The sequence below is a fragment of the Gymnodraco acuticeps genome, unplaced genomic scaffold (assembly GCF_902827175.1).
Source record: "Gymnodraco acuticeps unplaced genomic scaffold, fGymAcu1.1, whole genome shotgun sequence".
NCBI classification, from domain to species: Eukaryota; Metazoa; Chordata; class Actinopteri; order Perciformes; family Bathydraconidae; genus Gymnodraco; species Gymnodraco acuticeps.
In genome coordinates, this window is record NW_022992351.1 from 2,478,091 (window position 1) to 2,497,535 (window position 19,445).

At 40.1% G+C, this 19,445-nt stretch overlaps 3 protein-coding genes across 3 annotated transcripts in view; 2 read left to right on the forward strand and 1 right to left on the reverse strand.

The window, feature by feature from the left end:
* Positions 1-1,340: 1,340 nt before the first annotated feature.
* ptges3a (prostaglandin E synthase 3a (cytosolic)) lies at positions 1,341-7,032 on the forward strand. The gene is given in 9 exon segments (XM_034209569.1): positions 1,341-1,482; positions 2,315-2,428; positions 4,460-4,508; positions 4,510-4,530; positions 4,621-4,719; positions 5,215-5,304; positions 5,390-5,446; positions 5,591-5,618; positions 6,090-7,032. Coding segments are annotated over 9 exon segments (480 nt in total). The 5' UTR covers positions 1,341-1,480; the 3' UTR covers positions 6,110-7,032.
* A 2,180-nt stretch (positions 7,033-9,212) lies between these two features.
* Positions 9,213-11,179, forward strand: LOC117541927 (lens fiber major intrinsic protein-like). The gene is made up of 4 exons (XM_034209259.1): positions 9,213-9,934; positions 10,230-10,394; positions 10,502-10,582; positions 10,675-11,179. Exons 1-4 carry the CDS (start codon positions 9,575-9,577, stop codon positions 10,858-10,860), a joined length of 792 nt encoding a protein of 263 aa, XP_034065150.1. The 5' UTR covers positions 9,213-9,574; the 3' UTR covers positions 10,861-11,179.
* Positions 11,180-13,592: 2,413 nt separating this feature from the next.
* Positions 13,593-19,445, reverse strand: part of stat6 (signal transducer and activator of transcription 6, interleukin-4 induced) — a 31,657-nt gene continuing 25,804 nt past the window's right edge. The window contains exons 9-20 of the mRNA XM_034209203.1: positions 18,228-18,395; positions 17,979-18,066; positions 17,340-17,462; positions 17,019-17,111; positions 16,680-16,883; positions 16,503-16,597; positions 16,275-16,408; positions 15,902-16,051; positions 15,758-15,818; positions 15,587-15,673; positions 15,071-15,151; positions 13,593-14,972 (exon numbers count right to left, since the gene is read on the reverse strand). Of these exons, the coding sequence (XP_034065094.1) occupies positions 14,912-14,972; positions 15,071-15,151; positions 15,587-15,673; positions 15,758-15,818; positions 15,902-16,051; positions 16,275-16,408; positions 16,503-16,597; positions 16,680-16,883; positions 17,019-17,111; positions 17,340-17,462; positions 17,979-18,066; positions 18,228-18,395 (1,345 nt within the window). The 3' untranslated portion in view covers positions 13,593-14,911. The remainder of the gene's footprint in view (positions 14,973-15,070; positions 15,152-15,586; positions 15,674-15,757; positions 15,819-15,901; positions 16,052-16,274; positions 16,409-16,502; positions 16,598-16,679; positions 16,884-17,018; positions 17,112-17,339; positions 17,463-17,978; positions 18,067-18,227; positions 18,396-19,445) is intronic.

A 19,445-nucleotide genomic window follows, 5' to 3' on the forward strand; every position in this document is an offset into this window, starting at 1 on the left:
ATTAGGCAAATATTGCTACATTTGCTCAACAACATTTTTGATAGCTAGTTCAAAATTATAAAGCAAGCACCCCCCCCCCCCCCCCGTCGACCAGACGTGTAAGTAATGCTTACAAAAAGCCTAATGCCATTGGTGTAAAGTAACTAGATTTACTCAAGTACTGTACTTAAGTAACATTTTGAGTGACTTGTACTTTACTTGAGTATTTCAATTTGTTGCTATACTTTGTTCTTCTTCCCCACTACAATTCAGAGTTACATAGTGTACTTTATCTCCACTACATTTAATTAATAGCTCTAGTTACTTTGCAGATTTGGATATTAATGTGAAATATAGACAACACTTAAATAAGACTTTATTTACACCTGGAGTTACATTCACAAGCTACCCTGCAGCATACAAAGTAATTCAAACTAGCTGCACCTTTACCAACTTTGATAAACACATTAATGCATTAATAATTATAATCATACATTTGGTATATTGTTCTGAAATGGGCAAATATACATAATGAGTACTTTTAGTATATGTTGATGCTAACACTGTTGTACTTTTACTTGAGCAACATTTGCAATGCAGGACTTGTGCTTGTAACAACAGAGTATTACTACACTCTGGTACTTCTAATTTTGCTCTTTATACATCCATGCATACATTCAGATAAAAATGAACACATAATGAAATATGACCCCCGGTTTGATGATTGACAGGTCACAGAACAATGGGGGGCTTCTGGGGTTGGGTTTTCAGCTTGTGTGCCTTTTTATAATACAGTTCAACTTTGATTCCATCATCTCATTAAACCTTTTTTAAAAGCATACTTTAGTTCTGTGAATGGATATGCACTGTACTTCACCACTTTAATTAATATAATCTGCTGAAAGAGGTATATATATATTACAGCACACATTTTTGTTGAATAGATTTGAGTGGTTCAAAATTTCGGGTCGCGATTTATTGACAAAGGAAAAAGTGGGTCCCGAAGTTGAGAACCACTGAACTAGAGTACTTCTTCCTCCTCTGCCTCGGCCTGATTTTACTTGATGAGTGCATTTGGCAGTACACTTTTCAATGCAGGGACTTATTTAAAGGATCTTAATACTCCTCTTAGTCTAGACAAGGAAGGTCGAATGATTCCGGGTTGGCCCTGAAATGATCAGCTTGCACCCGTTTACACAGCTATGAGGATAATTTGTGTTAGACTGTAGTAGTCACCTTCTGGTGGTGGCACTGGCAGTGGAGCTCTCCCGTTCTAGAACTGTCTCAAACGGCTTCGGTCTGAAGCATGGTCTGAAGCCCCCGTGCAACGCGCCCGTGTCCACCAGCAGTAAGCAAAATCACGCGAGACTCAAACTGCGGTTTGAACGTTAGAGTTAACTGTTTCGGTTTCATTTATCATTTTACGTGGCTCCACTAGCTAGGTTACATTATAATATATACTGCTGTACGACGAGGAAGATACATTGCTAAAACAGTGGAGATGTAAGTCTGGGCTTAATATTTAGTCGTCAACGGTGTTGCTAAGTAGCTATAACAGTCTTGGTAACCAGCTAGTATTAAAGCTAACAGCTAATAACACGAGTTAGCCTCAGCCGGGGCTACTAGATGACTGTCAATACATCGTTAAATCCAACGACAGCTAACTTTATCAAGCCTTGTGTTACGTGGCATCATTGTGTTCCAGAATATATAAACCTCTAGTTAAGTTTGTCTTAATGCGCTTAAAGCCAAACCGTAAACTAGCAGGCTAATGCCAACCAAGGAAATATGAATGTTAGCACTGGAAAAGCGTGGTGTCACGATTATCTCTGAAGACTTTACTTGAGCTAATTTAAGCTAACACCACTTTAAAAACACCTGTCAGCGAAACGCTTAACACACGCTGCCTGCCTTCTTCGAATCAAATGTTGTCCTCACTGGTTTTAATAATAAACCATAACGTACTTGCCTCCCTAAGTATGATAATCTGTGATATATGTGCACTGTTTGTCATAATATGCTAGCAGGGGATCCTTTTTGATTGAAGGGCATAGTTTGTTTTATAGGAAGCAGTCATTACTGTAAAGTGAAGATGTGCATAGGACTACAGAGGCTCTTATGCTAATCTGGAATGAATGAGTGTCGCTTTCGTCAACGTGATTTTAAATGTATATGTGGGCCACCCTCTGGCTGTGAAATACGACACCGACCTACTTTTTCAATAAACTACACGCTTTAACTGTTTTATTGATTACCATGTCAGATTAGAAGAATCATGGGTGATATTGGTTTATATCATTGACAACTATTCCGTCTTTTTTCTCGTTGTCTTCAGGCAGCCTGCAGCAGCCAAGTGGTATGACAGACGTGACTCTGTGTTTGTAGACTTCTGCGTAGAGGACAGTAAAGATGTAAAAATACATTTTAAAAAGTCCAAGTTTGAATTCAAGTAAGTACAAAAATATTCCTATGAGGTTAAAGATGCTTTTTGGAATCACGTCCTTGATCTGTACTGTAGTGTATTCCAGTGGCGAACCGTGTCTCACAACTGGACCTTCTGTAGACACACACACCCCCCGTCGCAGTGCATACATTATTTGAGATATGACCATGAACAGTAATTTACACACATCTGGCTAACTCCATAGGTAACCTATATGCGGGTGTTCCCAAAATAAATTAGTTTAATCTTAATCTCGATGTAGTGCTAAATGCTGTCGGACGTGCACCGGAACGAACGTCACTATCATAATATCTCTGAAAACAAATGCCAGTCACACCACCACACACACCCCTCCTTCATAATGCGCCTTCTCCTTGTTTTCCCATGATTAGCCGGTAAATCATACAAACAAACCAAAACGTTGATTATCTATTTTCCCGTTTTGGTTTAAAAAACTGAATAACGTTGGTTTCCGTTTTTTCCTAAAAACCAAAAAAACGACAACCGGTTCTTTTTTAAACATTAATATGTTTTGGATGCATATTGTTCTAGTATTTGTTCAGGCTGTTACATTACATAGGCTACAATTAGCCTCTGTTGCTACCTGCTGTGGTGAGATAAAATATTAAAATCAAGTTAAAATGTACAACCGGTCCGCGATTTTGTTTTAATGTATCTGCCGGTCCTTGGCACAATAAAGGTTGGGAACCCCTGTTCTAGAGTACCCTAGAACCGAGGGGAACTCTGAAAGAATACGCCCATTGGCTACAAATCAATATATGATTGGTTTGATCAAACTGTCAGTCCAAACGTACACTCTCATTCAGTGCAACGGCCAGGGCATTCGATCAAGGATGTAGAATACCTTGGTTGAAGGACAAGATCTGATTGGTGCTTTCTTTTCCAACACCAAATCACTGAATATGCGTAGTGCTGGTCCGAGAAGGACAAACAAATCAACGTAACACTAATATTACAGATCAACAACACAGATACCATTCTCATTTATATTCATTTGATATACATTAGGGATGCACATATTGGTTTTTTGAAACCGATACCGATAACTTCCTGCTTCTCAAGACCGATACCGATAATAATATAATATATATATATATTAAATGTACCTGTAGTTTTTGCACACCTGGTGGTAAAAAAAGACTAGTAGTGAGCAAATGACAATGAGCATTACTACTATGAACAAAACAAAGCCAAGGACAGTTTTGACTCTTCAAAGTGACCATATTATTTTCCCAAATAAAGTCTTGCCTTTTTTCAAAAGCCTCGTCGATAGGTAAAAGCCCCGGTGCCTTTGCGCTGGCTTTGGATTCGCCGCTAGTTTAGCAGCGCAGGCGTCTTCGTACGCTTTTAACACACCATCGTAGCGATGGCGATGTTTCAGGTGACTAATCAGGTTGGAAGTATTATAGCTTGTTGCCTTTTTCCTCCTCGTGGAACTTCCTGCATTGCATTTGTTCAATACAAATAGCAAGCGAACTATCTAACCTCTGAAACTTTGAAATAGTCCCATACTACCGACGACATGTTTGTTTATGTCCTGGCTTCACGGCCGCACACCATTTACGTCACAGTCAGGCATGAGTTAGGGAGCGCTGGATTTGTGAAAAAAACTCCCCTCTTCCTAACCACTAATACCACAGTACTGGCAAACGGGAGGAGCCGAGTGAAAAAACAAGCGCCCCTCATCCCAATCCCAACCCCACACCGCAGTATTTTTTTCTTTTTTTTTAACCCAAAAAATATATTGTATATTATCGGGGGGCTATTAATACTTTTATCGGGTTTATCGGGATGACGTCATAATTCCTAATATCGGACCGATAATTATCGTGCACCACTAATATACATTTTATTTATATAATTAAATCGATGTTTTTGTTTGTTTTATCTGAGTGTTCCAGGGTATTCTCTGAATACCTTGAAGGCCCTGACGGTTCGCCACTGGTGTATTCATGATGACAATCAGAATTGTTGGCGTTTTTAAAGGAAATCTCATGAACTCTTTTCACCTTACAGCTGCGTCAGTGGAACAGATAATATCAAACAACAGAACTCAGTGGACCTGTGTGCGGGAGATTGACCCCAAAGTAAGTTTGTCAGCACAGTAGACGTAGTTGCAGTTCCCTACATATCTGATTCTTTCAAAGCCTTCATCAAACTCTCTCTGTTCCACACAGGAGTCTAAATACAGGCGCACTGACAGGTCTGTGTTGTGTTGTTTACGAAAAGTGGAGGCTGGGAAATCATGGCCACGTCTTACAAAAGAAAAGTCAAAGGTAACTTTCATTCTTTAGAAAAACTAAAGAAAAAAACTTGTGGCAATACGGTAGCTCACCTGTTGGGGCAGCGACCCATGAAGCGTCCTGACTGCATGGGCCTGGGTTAGAATCCAACTTTGATGCAATTTTTCACTCTGTCCTTTAAAAGTCTTGAATTTGATGTTTAAGAAGGTGTGTAAACACTGTTAAAATAGTTCAAGCATAGCAATTCTTCGTTCTAACAATGGTAATATAGCACTGAGTTAAAAGCTTGTTTAATATCAACGTAATCAATTAATGGCTACAATGCTACTTGGAGTGCACAGACATCTGCCAGACAATTTTTTTTGTGAAAATAAATGTGAGGAACCGCACCTTGATTCGGATCAATGTAGACACAGCCAGTAGTTGTGACCCTGTTGACAAACAACCATAATCAAAAACAAAACTGCCTGGAGGAGATAATAAAAATGATTACCTGTTGTGAACATTGCGGTATATATCTTCTCTTAGTGCAACTGGCTGAGTGTGGACTTCAATAATTGGAAAGACTGGGAGGAGGACTCAGACGTGGACTTGTCAAGTTTTGACAAATTCTCAGAGGTAAGTACAGTGAATAAAGTGGGAGTACGTCCAGGTTTACTGTGGTGGTGACATAATGATTTCGGTCTCCTGTGCAATTCTCTAGATGATGAACACAATGGGAGGAGATGATATACCTGATTTAGATGGTGCAGAAGAAGAGGTATGTATGTTAGTACACAAAGTACTTTTTATATGCTTCATATCTATTACAGCGACAGATGTTTTGTTTAAAGTCATTTTAACAAAGTGAAATGTACCATCTGCAGTGTATGACCATTTGTCTTTCATTGTTTTTGTTTTGCAGCATGAGTCTGCAGACAGCGACGATGAAAGTAAGTACTATTCTGAAAGAGCTATCTGTTCAATTGTAATCGGTAGTCACTTATCCCATAGGATAACAAATATTACTGTCATGCATCTGTTAAGTAGGCTATAAAATGTTTGGGGGGGAAATGATATGAAAGCCAATGTAGGATGTTATTAAGTTTCTACGGGCTTTCATTTTGATTGCTGTTCTTACTGGAGTATGAATTGTATTCAATCAAAAATGGCTTCTATTAGGAGTTACGTAAGAGCTGGTTAACTTTTGCATGAATTCTGAAATTGGTATGTTTAGTGAGTTTGAATATCCTGAACTCCATCCAAAAAATAAGACGTGATTTTGTCATGGTGTCATCATTTGTATTTAATTTCTTAAGTACTTCCTGTTATAACTTGATTTTATTGTGCGTTTGTTGTATATTACAATCATAAATAGTTGAGTTTAAGATTTAAATCTGATCAAAATGTTGTCTCTTTTCCAGAAATGCCTGACCTTGAGTAGAAGAATATGGCCACCACCTCAGTAGCTATCAAAGCAAGTTTAAAGTCTGTTGAAGAGAGAGAGACGAGACATAAGTTGGCAGCCATGTTGGAGAAGGGACCTCCTCTCTTAACGCAGTTTCCAAAGTGAAGCCCCTCCAGGTAGAGATGGTTGGATTCTGACATGCACAGGAGTCCATGGTGACATTCAGTGCTATGCTTTGCTGTTCTGTTCTGCATGGACAATTCTGTTCAAATGACATTGTTATTGTTCTTAAATGACTGTAATGGGATGTGCTGATGTCTTACACTTTCTCTCTCTGTTTATTAGCGTGGGGCTGTGAATTGTGATTTGTAATGAAGAAAAAATACCTATTTTCCAAAACTTAGATTTTTTTAATGATAGAATCCCCCTTGTAATGTTTGATTTGTAAAATGCACTTATTTTATTTGTTAATTTAAGAAGCAGGAGTTCCGCTTCAAATGGGTTTACAAATGTATGCCAATATCTGCAAATATTTAACAATTTAATTTTAAAACATTCAGAATATATAAAAAACACAGATGTTGGTGCAACTAAAAGCTTGTGTTGAGATTATAATAGTAGAGTGGTGCATTTTCGCAAATGATCAAATCTTAGCTAAGAGTTTTCTATGCCAGTGTAAGTACATTGCACATTGTAGCTGATACAATATTAACTTTCTTCCATATGCATACTGAGGTGAGGGCAGAAATCCTATGTAGTCTACCAAGAGTTTCCCCAATTACTTTAAACAATACAGGTTCTGAATGTTTGTTTATCAGATACACTAGTTCTTTGCTTTGGAGGCTTGTGTGTTTGATTGAAAACGTGCTGAACATTTGCGTTTGTATTACTTTTAGGCTTGGGAGTTTTAGTATACATTTCTAATAAACAGTTTCAGATTGTTGAACACAAAGCCTTAATATTTCCACTTCATGTGTCTAACTCTTTGGTCTGCTGAAACCTTGTATTCACTTTCAAATGAAATATTGAACTGTGCCTCTCATTCTTGCATTGGAGTAACTCCGGTTGGAGCCAGTATAAAAAGGGAAAATTACTTATTGTATACAATTACAAATAGCTTCTTCAATATACGTAAGACAATGTGAGCAATAAATGAATAGTCTTCAGACAAATTGCCATGAAACCGTTTGTAACCACTTGGGAGTGCCACTCTCATTTCTCTTTAGTGTTACACAGAGTATTTCCAAACGTAGGGAAATGGAAGCATGAATTTCCTTTATGGTTAGGATTTTCCGTGTGTTTTGTTTTGTCATTTTAAAACAGCATCGGTAGAAGATAATTCCCTCGAAAGCGAAGAGGCCACCTCTTAATTTGGGGATGTTTTTTGGATCTGGTATTAAGAGATAATCCATCCGTAAAGGTCATAATTATTCATGAGCAGGAGAACTGGAGATGGAGAAGATGCTTCATTTGTGGATTATTGTTGTCAATTTAAAGAGTTGAACATAAATATCACTTGCTGAGGGTTTTTACATCGACCCCTCTGAAGTCTGGTTAATACTATGTGTTTTCTGCAATACATGTTTTCCCCACTGTGAGGCGAGATCAGGCCAGAGCTTCTACCTCAGTGTGAGATGTTTAGGGGCTTTATGTTATTGTGTATGTGTCAGCAGTCTGGACCCAGGGAACAGGAAAATACAATGCAAGCACCTTTTCAACATCCTCCCCTGTAAAACTGAACTGTGGGATTAAACCCACAAAAGGTGGTTTACCACTGACTGCGGGAGTCATGAGAAGGACATAATACTCATCACAATAGAGGTGCACCTGCACCAACTGGCAAACCAATAAACGGTCAGAATCAGGACAACAGGATAAACACTATTATCAAAACGCTATTTCTTTCTCTATCAAGTCCTTATAATATGATGGTGGTACATTTTGTTCACTTTGTTTCCATGTTAGAGAAATCTTTCAAACGTCAGGCTGCCATGAGAGTGAATTGAGAAAGCACATTATATTACAACTTCCAAATTGACCTACATCTTTGTTGGTATATACAGTATTTGTATAGTCTTCTGATACCATTCAATCACAACACAGATTCAATAGTGATTGCAAGACAAACAGACCATAGAAACCAGCAGAAACGGTTGCTGCCAGCGTTTTGTCTATGCGTGAAAGGAGAAAAGCAGTGTGAGCTCAGCATATTCCTTTCAGAGGGCTGTGGCCGGCCCTGGTCAGCAGGATGCTCCAGTGCAGAAGCTCAATGCCAGGCCAGCTCTCCCTTCTTCCTCTCCAAACGTGGATTTTCCAGCGCTTTATCCGACCTGAGCTTCCGAACCTGTTCAGCACACACACAAACAAAGTAAAACTGTGCCTAATCAGTTCTGCTGCCACCGACCTCATTTGTACCAATCGAGAGCACAACACGTTGCTTGTACTTTGGTGATCACCGTTTTTATTGGAGTAAATGTGAACTGTTCATTGCAGAGAAAACAATAAAAAGAAAATCCATGTAAAATCAGTAGTTGGGCCCTGACATCAATCCTGTGCTTGTAAAAATATTAAAAATAAGTGTAAATTAAGCAAAACTCCCTCTGCACTCAACTTCTACCAGCTCGCAGGTTACGCACATGCCCACTGCTCTTATATTTTCAGGTTTCAAGGTCCGTCCAGGGCTAATGTTCAGTGGTGTTATGAATAAGGTTTTTCTACCACTGACCTTTAATCCTGACATAAGTAGTGAAATCAATCAATTCAAAAATACCATCGATGGTACTCTATTGGATTTGAAAGGCCCAAGAAAAAATAATGAGATGAGTCAAAGCATTTGACATTTTGCTTTCTTCTCTGTCCTCCCGCATATAACTTCAACCTGACATCTCAATTTCAGAAGTACCCCTTAAACTGCAGTGTGTTATAGCTTTATCTTTATAGATTAATGACATTATCAAGTGTTGACTATTTCCTTTTAAACCTGTGACCCGTTAAGGCAGACGAAGGGTTAAATGATTTTGTTTTGATCTGTAGTATTGTGTGCATGCCCCTCCCCTGGCCCTGGTGGGGCTGCTGTGGCCCCTGGGCTGTTATAAAAAGGCCTCTGAGCTCACCCTGCTCTGGTAAAGAGGCTGAATGTCTGCAGGACATGCTTAACGTCTGTCTGTCTATGTTCTTCTACTAAAACCAGCGGGGTTGGCCCATAGATGCACAGAGACTGGCAAATTGCTTCACTCAGGAGCTCTCTATGACAGAAATCAGAATTTAAAACAGCAGATTGTTCACAGTTACATGTTGAGCAGTTAACTTGTTGTTGCATTTAGCTTTAGCAAGGCAGCTTCAGTTTGAGAGCAAATTATTTTCATTTGCTCTGTTTTTTATAGATTTCAAACACAGTCACTGTTTTGGAGATAGTTCCTCTCCTTTTAGGTCACTAGGTAGATTTTCTCCTGACTTTTCATCCCTCCATTGCTTAGAGGTCGCTTTTTGAACCTTTGCACCATGTGGGAGTTCAGGTCCATGTCATTCTGGCGCGCTGTATTTGCCGAGTTCTATGGCACCATGTTCTTCGTATTCTTTGGGCTGGGGGCAGCCCTCCGCTGGACCACGGGGCCCCTTAATGTTCTTCATGTTGCCTTTTGCTTTGGGCTGGCGGCTGCCACCCTCATCCAGTCCATCGGCCACATCAGTGGAGGACACATCAACCCAGCTGTTACCTTTGCCTACCTGATTGGCTCTCAGATGTCGCTGTTCCGCGCTTTCTTCTACATCGTGGCCCAGTGTCTCGGCGCACTGGCCGGTGCTGCGGTGCTCTACGGGGTCACCCCGACCAACATGAGGGGCAACCTGGCCCTCAACACGGTAAGATCACCTGCCACTGCAACACCACATTAATTATAGGTTCTGACTCCTGTATTACAAATCTTTAAAAAAAAGTTCACATACACTTAAATATTAAGATAATTAATTATTTATGACAATTTAAGTATTGCTTGTACACAGAACATATTTGCCAATTCTGCCTGAAAATGTAATACAAGGTCGACCAATCACAATGTGTATACAATAATGTAATAGTATCTGATTGAACAAAGAACATAAGTATTTTTAATGAATGCACACATAAATGTTACCTTTTATTCCTCTGGTCTTTCAGCTGCAGCCAGGAATCAGCCTGGGCATGGCCACCACGATGGAGGTGTTCCTCACCCTGCAGCTTGTCGTGTGCGTCTTTTCTGTGACTGATGAGAGGCGCAATGGACGCCTGGGCTCTGCTGCCCTGGCCATCGGCTTCTCTGTGCTCATGGGCCATCTTCTCGGGGTAAGCACCAACAGGGAGACTCACTGAGTTCATCCAAGAATGTGACTGTTGTATCCTTTCACACAAGCAGTCCTAACTCTAAACTACTCTTGCTGTCTTTCACTTAGATGTACTACACTGGAGCAGGAATGAACCCAGCAAGGTCCTTCGCCCCTGCTGTCATGGTCAGGAACTTTGTCAACCACTGGGTAAGATGATCTGTAAATCTTACACGTACACTTACACTTACTGTGACATCTACAAAAACACTAATACATGTTGTCTTTGCTGTTAATTGCAGGTGTACTGGGTTGGACCGATGATTGGAGCTGCCTTGGGTGCTCTGGTGTACGACTTCATACTCTTCCCCCGTGTGCGCAACCTCTCCGAAAGGCTCGCTACACTGAAGGGCATTCGGCCCCCAGAGGCTGAGGGCCAGCAGGAGAACAGGGGGGATCCCATCGAGCTCAAGACACAGGCCCTATAAGCCTGGAGAAGAAGATTGGCTTTCTGACCTCCCCATCCCTCACCCCTCACCCCAATATCTGCACCCTCAGTTCCCGGTCCATCCTTAGCCCATTCAGCATTTCTGCGCACTTACCCTCCTCCCCGCCTTCACACATGCTCACACGCATCCCAGACACCTTTGTTATCCTGTTCTGCATCCAGAACTGACCTACTGAATTACAGTGAAGCGGAACCCGAAGCCCTGACAATCTCGTCTGATTTCACCTCCACCCACCCACCCTTCCTCCTCTTCCTTTTCTTCCTCCTCCTCCTCCTCCTCCTCCTCCTCCTCCTCCTCCTCCTCCTCCTCCTCCTCCTCCTCCTCCTCCTCCTCCTCCTCCTCCTCCTCCTCCTCCTCCTCCTCCTCCTCCTCTTCCTGTTCTTCCTCCTCCTCTTCCTCCTCCTCCTCCTCCTCCTCCTCCTCCTCCTCCTCCTCCTCCTCCTCCTCCTCCTCCTCCTCCTCCTCCTCCTCCTCCTCCTCCCCTTTGGACTGCAGGACAAAGATGGAGGGTTAGAAGAAGACTTGTCACTGAAGGAAGCACCCTGCGCCCTATGGTGTGGGGATTCAGTCTCTCCTGGTTGACCAGGTGGCTATAACTGCTCAGGACAGGGGCCTCTCTCGCTATTTTTCTTTCCCTTTCTTTCTCTTGTTTTTTTCACTATTTTGTAGTCTGCTAGGAGTGAAGCTACAGTAGAGCAGTGGACTTCTGCATGCTTTTCCATTTTGATCCGGTGTGATCTCTCCATTTTGTTTAATGAACTTTGGGTAAATTACATGTACGTATTGTACTTTACCAGTATTTATTTGGCTTTTAGTTTTACGTGTGTGATTGTTTGAGACAGAAGGTGGGTGTGCATGCATATCTCTGTGCATGAGTATGTGCCTGTTTTAATTGATCATTTTTATTTTTCACTTTTCATTGCCAAATCCCTTTGTCTGTATCATGATTTTTTCTTTTAAGCATGACAACATATTTTAGGGGAAAATGCAGCCTTTTCCATACTGATACTGCATCATTTCAACATGTTTAGAGAGATCCTCTTTTTATATCAGATACAAATAAATCATGCCTAGGAGTCAATTCTGAAAGCCACATTTATTCAGTTTGGAGATTTTGTTTCATCTAGTGAAGCATGCACACATATTTACATTAAAATTACCACAAAACATAACGCTACCTGGTCGTTTCTGAGCTCAGTCTTCCGCTAGGTTACATTACAAACACTGGTATAATTGCCACCAAATGTGTTACCCATTGCCTTATATTGGGAAATCTGCAGGTTTGTACCACTTTAGATAACTTTAAGAATATTTGTTTTGAGTTACATTTTAAATGATTTATTTCTGCTTTTAGAGCAGGGCTTATCACAGATTCATGTATAGGTGTGTGATAGTTGGTTTGCTTTTACTTTTGCGTGTCTGCCATGGAAAAACAATACAAGCAAATCTGACAAGCTGTCATGAGGAACACACGTTTTTTCTAGTTGAATTATGTTGTTTGACACAAATGAAGGGTCTTTGTTACATCAATTCGAGGTTAGAAATGAAAGATTGCATGAGGTGTGGTGGCTTGTTGCTGGTGTTGGCAAACACCTGGTGCCTTCTCTTTTCTACGCTCAGCTTGGTGGCTCTTACGGAGTGAGATCGTTTTATTGGACAAGCCCGTCTCTGATATTTGGGTGAAGAGAGAAGGTCACCGCAAGATGATGTAATCATTAGTGTGTTTTGTAGTGTGATAACTGTACACCTTTATTTTCATACAATCGACTGAAGAGAACTGACTTGGAAGTTGAAGCTCTACATTGGCCTGGCATCCCCTCTCTCTTCCATCCCTCCTTCATTCACCCTACCTCCTCCCTTTATTTACAAGGCAGCCATCTTGTTCTGCTCTAATGAGGGGACATCTAACTGCTGGGATGGAGGGAAGGGTCACTGAGATATGTTAGCATTTTGACACATTTCCCCAGAGCAGTATTTGAACCAGACATGTAAGCTGATTCACTTTCTGCTTCCTCTACATAACCTTTTTTTTCAGTGTGATTTCCCTGGCAGTGGTTGATTAGAATTTACATTTTAGTGACATAAAATTAGATTTATTGTTCTAATGGAAAAGCTTTGTGATGTACAGTGTAAAGTGTTCTTTCTTTTTTAAAATCATTTCATGATTGTTGAAACTGGATGGATAGGAAATATACAATGCTAGTAATACAATGTATCCTCTTTGGCTTATGGAAGTGATCCCGTTTATGTCATACACCAATATGCTTTCACTGATTGGACAGCCTTTTTGGTACCAGGCACACCTTCCCGATCACAGTGCCATTGATTTATCATTTTATATGTCAAAAAAATGAGAAAATTCTTATGTTTCCAATCATTTCTTTGTCTGTTTTTATTTAAGACTGACCATAGAAAAGTATGTGCTTTAAATAGATGATATAGGAAGAAAATATAATCTTAGATGTAGGCAACAATCGTCATATTTGACATATGTTACTTCTGAGAACTTAACAAAGTAACACATTTTATTTACTCAAACATTTCCCAATCAGATAAGGCTATTTGTGTGATAGTACGGGGCAGTTAAAGTTAAGAATCAGCCCGCAACCACTTCTAGGACATATTCCTCTATCAGCAGGGCATCAATAAGTGCAACACAGCTGTGATATCAGTAACGTTTGGCTTAATGGAGATAACTGAGTTATTGCAAATACATTTCACAAGTTTCTTTATTGAGAAACACTGAGACTTTATTGGTCACCACAATTAAACATTTTAATAGATTATAGTAGTAGCCCCAAAACTATTTATCTAAAAGTCAATCTAAAGATAAAAAGGTTCTCCTCCGGAAAACAAACATGCAACACTGTACTTCAAACACATCATTATAGCAACACGTGCACAACATTGACTTTGAAATCCAAAAGTTGGTTTATGAGGAAGATGGATTTGACGTACATGCTGCTGTGGATAAAGGCTGCTAATATGAGTACACATTTGGATTTAAAGCTCCCACAAAGTAAAGAAACGGCTTCCTCTTTCAGACTAATATTGTTCTTCACCCTGCAATGCATCATATTAACTGCAATGTTAATCACTTTATTCTGTATCCCATGAGCAAACATGTGTTTACTCTCCAACACCAAGAAACATTCAAATGTCACGTAAGACATAAAATAACATCTAATTTGAGAATTTGCATAGGAATAAAGGTCTGGACATACACTGGTCATTTATGTATGATTTGTATCACTCCAAAGACTTTAGACAGATACCAATCATTTGTTTGCATAAGGTCATGCATTATTGGCTGAGAGTGACGAACAACACATGTAACAAAAAAATACACATTATCGAGTATTTAAGAAGGCAGATATAATATAAACATCACCCACCACCATCAACACTGCCACTTCTGCTATTTATAAGTGAATTGTAAGTGTCCATCAATGTTGTATAGTTTCACAGTGCATGGTTATGGAAAAGCTTATTGTCCCTTTAATGTAACTTATCTTTACTATATCATAAAACACGTTAGGCTTAATAACATTGTCTAAGTTAGGAAGTCCTTACCATGTATACTGTAGGAGGGGTGTATAACATTATAGAATTCTTGAGCTGAGGCTTAGGAAGGGTTATATACAAGAGGGAAATACTTGCCTCATCATGGCTAAAAACACACATACTGATGTACACTGATGCAATCAACAAAAATCCCAAAACCACCAGTGTACAGGTGTACAACAAGAAGAGCCAGCGGGCAGCGACGATTCTTTCTGTTCCTTAGTTCTCCGTTTGACTTTGTCCATAAAAGGATTTCCTGCTGTCACGTAGCATCAGCTCAACAAGTTGTATTGCAGAGACATCTCATACATTTTTACTCAAAAGTTGGATTTATCTGGAGGATGATAGGGAGGAAGAAAGTCAGCATGCCCTTTTTTATTTATTTGAAGGTGAGACAGACGACGTTGGCTCTGGTCTCTTCCTAATGTCTGCTTTGCACTCCAAAAACAACTTTAATGGGAAATCCTCATTCCTGCAGATTCTCTAAAATACTGTCGAGATCTATATCCATATTGGTAGATGCCTGACTAGAAGACAGAAATACACACATTATGACCATTAAACACTGTAAAAGCAACATAGAAATAGATTGTATGAATAGACGGAAACATTAAAACCTACTTACTCATTGAAGCCAGAGAACTCCCCACTAGGTTCACCTTCCATGTCTTGCTCCTGCTGGCCTAAAGGCTGCTGGAACTGATTCCTGAAAAAAACAGTAATAAAAAAGCGCTTTCAACAATCAATAATAACTGTTATTATTAACAGTACGCTAACTATGGCCAATTGGAGAAGGTTCCTTCAGTCACTTAATCAAAGGACTAGTATTTGCACAGTATTTTCTTTTCCATGAGACTTTATGGTAGATGGTGTTGCATAACTAATATGTAAGATAAGTACACAATGAGACAAATGACCAAAACACGAGCACAAGAAAAAATTACATAAAGAAGCAAGTTTACCACCTACTCTTGCAACATAACATTCACAGACATCACTAAAATATTTAAATGGAAGACATCAACTCCTAAAACTCCTTAACATGACAATCATTTAAAACCAGGGAATATGAATGAGAGGAAGTTAGTTGGTAATATGTAAATAAATTGAAAGAGAGAAAGAGAAGAGAAGTGCCACTTACACAGAGTAGATAGTACTTGCTGGGCTTACAGCGATGGGGGTCATACTACGAGTCAGGGGGATGGCTGAGCTGCCCTCTCTGCCCTCTCTGCACACACAAACATGTGACCTTACAGCCATTTTACTCTAAGTGCATCAAATGATATGGTTAACTTATAAAATAGTCCCTTACGTGCCAACTCTAGTCTGGAGAGACACAGGGATGTAGCCCCCGATGGGTGAGGCTCGAGGCTCTGTTAGCAGGAAAAAAACAATCAGTTATACTTCTCACTTAAGCTGAAGAATAAACACCTGATGTGTGCATGAAGACCATTACCTGAGTAGAATCTTTTGAATACTTCATCTTTAGGAAATGCAGGATACAAGTATGTTATGTCGTTGATGTCCCGGATGCGGTCACCAAGGTTACGGATATCAAGATCTTTCTTGGTGAAGGGCTGGATGTTCTGGATTTTCTGTCCCCCATCTAGAAGAAATTAGGTCCAAATGTATGGTAAGAGTCTAAAATCAATGTCCGATCTGTTTTGGTCCAGGATTTAGGATAGTTCCGGAGGACCGACCACAAAATAAGGGAGGGTTTGAAAGAATCAAATACTAAAATAAAATATATAAAGGATATACTGTATGTATGCCAACACTTTATTTACAGTGTGCACCGTAGCATCATGACAGCCCAAACAGAAACTTACTCTCAGTAGCAGACACATATGCAATGGTGATGCCTCCGATCTCAGAGTCACTAAAGCGAAGCAAGAAGGTCCCGTTGGGCATGTCTTTGAGAATCAGGTGTAGATGCTGCTTCCCAATGAAGCCAAATATAAGCCTAGTGGAACACACACTTGTAAATATTAACAGACTGTAGCAGGTTGATACTATCTAATATCTAAATATCTAAACAGCAAGGGAGGTGTCATCACCCTTCGCTCCAGTAGGTCTTTAGGTGCTTCTTGCTCAGGTCCATCACTCCTTCAAACCACTGCCAGAAGGTGAATATTCGGCCCGGGAGCACCTCCTGTAAGATTGAAACTGCATCATGAGATGTCAGTGTGTGTGAGCCTGAATGTCTGTGCAAGAGGACATACACCTGCGTTTACCTTATTGAACTGGCCCCAGGAAACCAAAATGTTGCTGAAGTCGTCGCCAAAATCTGGCTTGTCAAATATCTTCTGGGCCAAGAAGTGCTGGTTGTAATGGTCCAGATTGTGGTTGGTCTGGACCTCAGAGGTGAATTTACTGTTGAGAGTGCTGTACATCATCCTCCAGGGCACGCGCTCCGGCACCATGAACGGCACTCTGTCCTGATGACAATAACAAAAAGGCTGACAAGGCGAGAACACTCATATTCATTTACATTGATGTCAGGGACTAAATAACCGAGAATAAAGTGAAGGAACATAAAAGCAATACAAATAAATCACACATTTTACACTTACTGATTCGGAAAAAGCACAGTCCCATATGATGGTGGCCAGAGCGTTGTTGTCTTGACTACCATGGACAATGACTACCACCGGCAGTGAGATCATCTATAATCAATGACAGTTGTTAGTTTTATGAGATTATTGTTGTCAGCTCATTGTATCACTGCTTTAATGTGTGTCTGCTGGCAAATGATATGCCAGAAAATTGGATGCCACAGTGTTAAATCGAACAGGAAAAAGCATGATTATCTAAAGGCCCAAATCCCATACTTTCGAAGAGCAACAGGATATATAGAACAGTTTAAAACCGACAGAACAATTGATATGTCAAACCTGTATCCTGTAGGGAGTGTCACAGCCTGTGATGGTGATCTCTGCCGAGAACAGGAGAGCAAATTTCTCCTCTGTCACAGACTCCGATCCCCTTCTGTCGGCCCTTTTGATCTTCTTGATGGACTGTTAAAGCAAAATGAGGGTTTGAATTTCTTGACAAATAAACAATTATCTAATCTAGGCTGAGAAATACATCTGCTCCCTGATCTCACGGCAAATTGTAAGTGGCTACTGCCTGAGATTGCATGCTGTGTTTCTATTAAATGTGCCAACTGCTAGGACTGTCTTAGGGAAGACAGCTTTTAGATGCGCAGCTCCACTGTCTTGGAATAGTCTGCAATTGGAATGGAAACTGAGCAATCTGGTGCCACTAAATGTTTTTAAAGCTCGGTTGGATGCTACTCAATCGGAAGCTGTTGGTACCTGTTCATGTGGATAGTTATTGTAAATTGTAAATCCCTGTAATGATGCTGTATGATGTCCTTTTTGTTGTTCTGTTTATGTTTTTATGTTTCATGTGGAACCTACTTGAGCAGGTCTCCCTTGAAAAAGAGATCAATGATCTCAATGGGATACACCTGGATAAATAAAGGAAGAAAAAAAAAGAAAAAAAAGAAAGAAATTAGGATTGAATAATACCATGTTCCTGAAGGTGGCACACGTGCTCTTGCTGACTGTGTTGTGTTCCAGGATGGCTGTATTGTTGATCAGTTCCCCAACATTATCGCTGCAGATAACAAAACAAAGAGTGTCAATGTCCATTAATTAATAGAGCCTATTCTGAAATGATATTATATTAATATAAATAAAATATTTGTTAAACATAGCAGAGGTATAGAAGATCTGTTTGCAGTGTGCAGTTTTCCATGTTGTGTAAATATGACTCACCCGGGAACACTGCCCAGATTCCTGGCCTGCATTTCATTTATGATCTGCGCCTTCAGCACAACAGGCTTCCCAGAAGCAACTTTTTCCCCCAGCAAATATCGCACTGTTGTACAAAACTTTGACTGGGTCTTAATGACCTGAGGCGGCTGCTTTTCCACCACGAGAGAGCTGAAAGATAAATCAGTTAAAGGAGTGAGGAAAAATGCTTCCTGTTTGGAAACAAGTGTTAAAAGCCTGTTTTTCAGGTTTCAGGCTCGAAAATGACATTCCCAGAACAAATGACCATATCTTCCCTTCTAAAAGGGTTACATTAATAATCTTTTTTCTCAAAGTAATGATAAACCTGTGAGTTGGATGTAGAAAAGTCAGAATCAATATAGATGTTTTTTATTTTAAAGAAAATTCAGATTGAACATGATAAAAAACTGTAAATTATAGTGTCCGTCCAAAAAATATTTTGTACTTATAGTGAAAACTAACCTTGGATGATGGGTTAGTAGACTAAAAGCTTTAGGAATCCAAAGTACAGAGATAGTTTCCATATCTCTGGCCCCCCTTGTTCGATTTTGACATGTGACATATCTTTCTGACCGTTAGAGCCAATAGAATCCAAGGGAAATCGTCCCGCACACACTCATGTTAAAAAACAAAAAGGTGGCGTCTCTGCGCATGCTAGCTTTCAGCAGAGGGGAGAAATATCCTGCTCTGATATCAAGCAACGGAAAAGCTGTTTTATTGCTTATGGATTATCAGAACATTTCAAAGGGGATGCAGTCACATTGGATATTGACCTATGGATTAACTACAGCATCGTTTTTATCGTTGTAATGCCATTGAAGACCAGTTTAGACCAGACAAAGACGAAGGTAAACCATGTTAGCATTGTGGGCTACTTAGCGCCACTTGTTTTGATTACGTTTTTGTTGATAACGAGTTTGTATCTTTCAGTGTTGAGGTGGACACAGTTAGATTCTGTGTCTCCTTGCGATCATAAACGGTGTCTTGGATGTGCACCTAGGATAAGTAATAAGGGAGCTAGGAGTGATTATCGGCGCAGTAATAGGTTAGCATTTTTCGCTCAGGGGTCATTTAGATGCTTCTTATGAGACTTGTGTTTTGTTTTGGTAAAAATGGTTTGTATCGTCAGTTAGCTGAGATTATTCCCGTTAATCTGGTATAACACATTATAGGTTCTTAAATATTAAGCAGGGCTGCCAA

Excerpts from the sequence above, each read along its gene's own strand:
- LOC117541927 (XM_034209259.1), top strand. The coding sequence starts at position 9,575 with ATGTGGGAGTTCAGGTCCATGTCATTCTGGCGCGCTGTATTTGCCGAG. Across the intron at positions 10,395-10,501 it reads TCATGGGCCATCTTCTCGGG|ATGTACTACACTGGAGCAGG; the intron begins GTAAGCACCAAC and ends TCTTTCACTTAG. Across the intron at positions 10,583-10,674 it reads GGAACTTTGTCAACCACTGG|GTGTACTGGGTTGGACCGAT; the intron begins GTAAGATGATCT and ends TGTTAATTGCAG.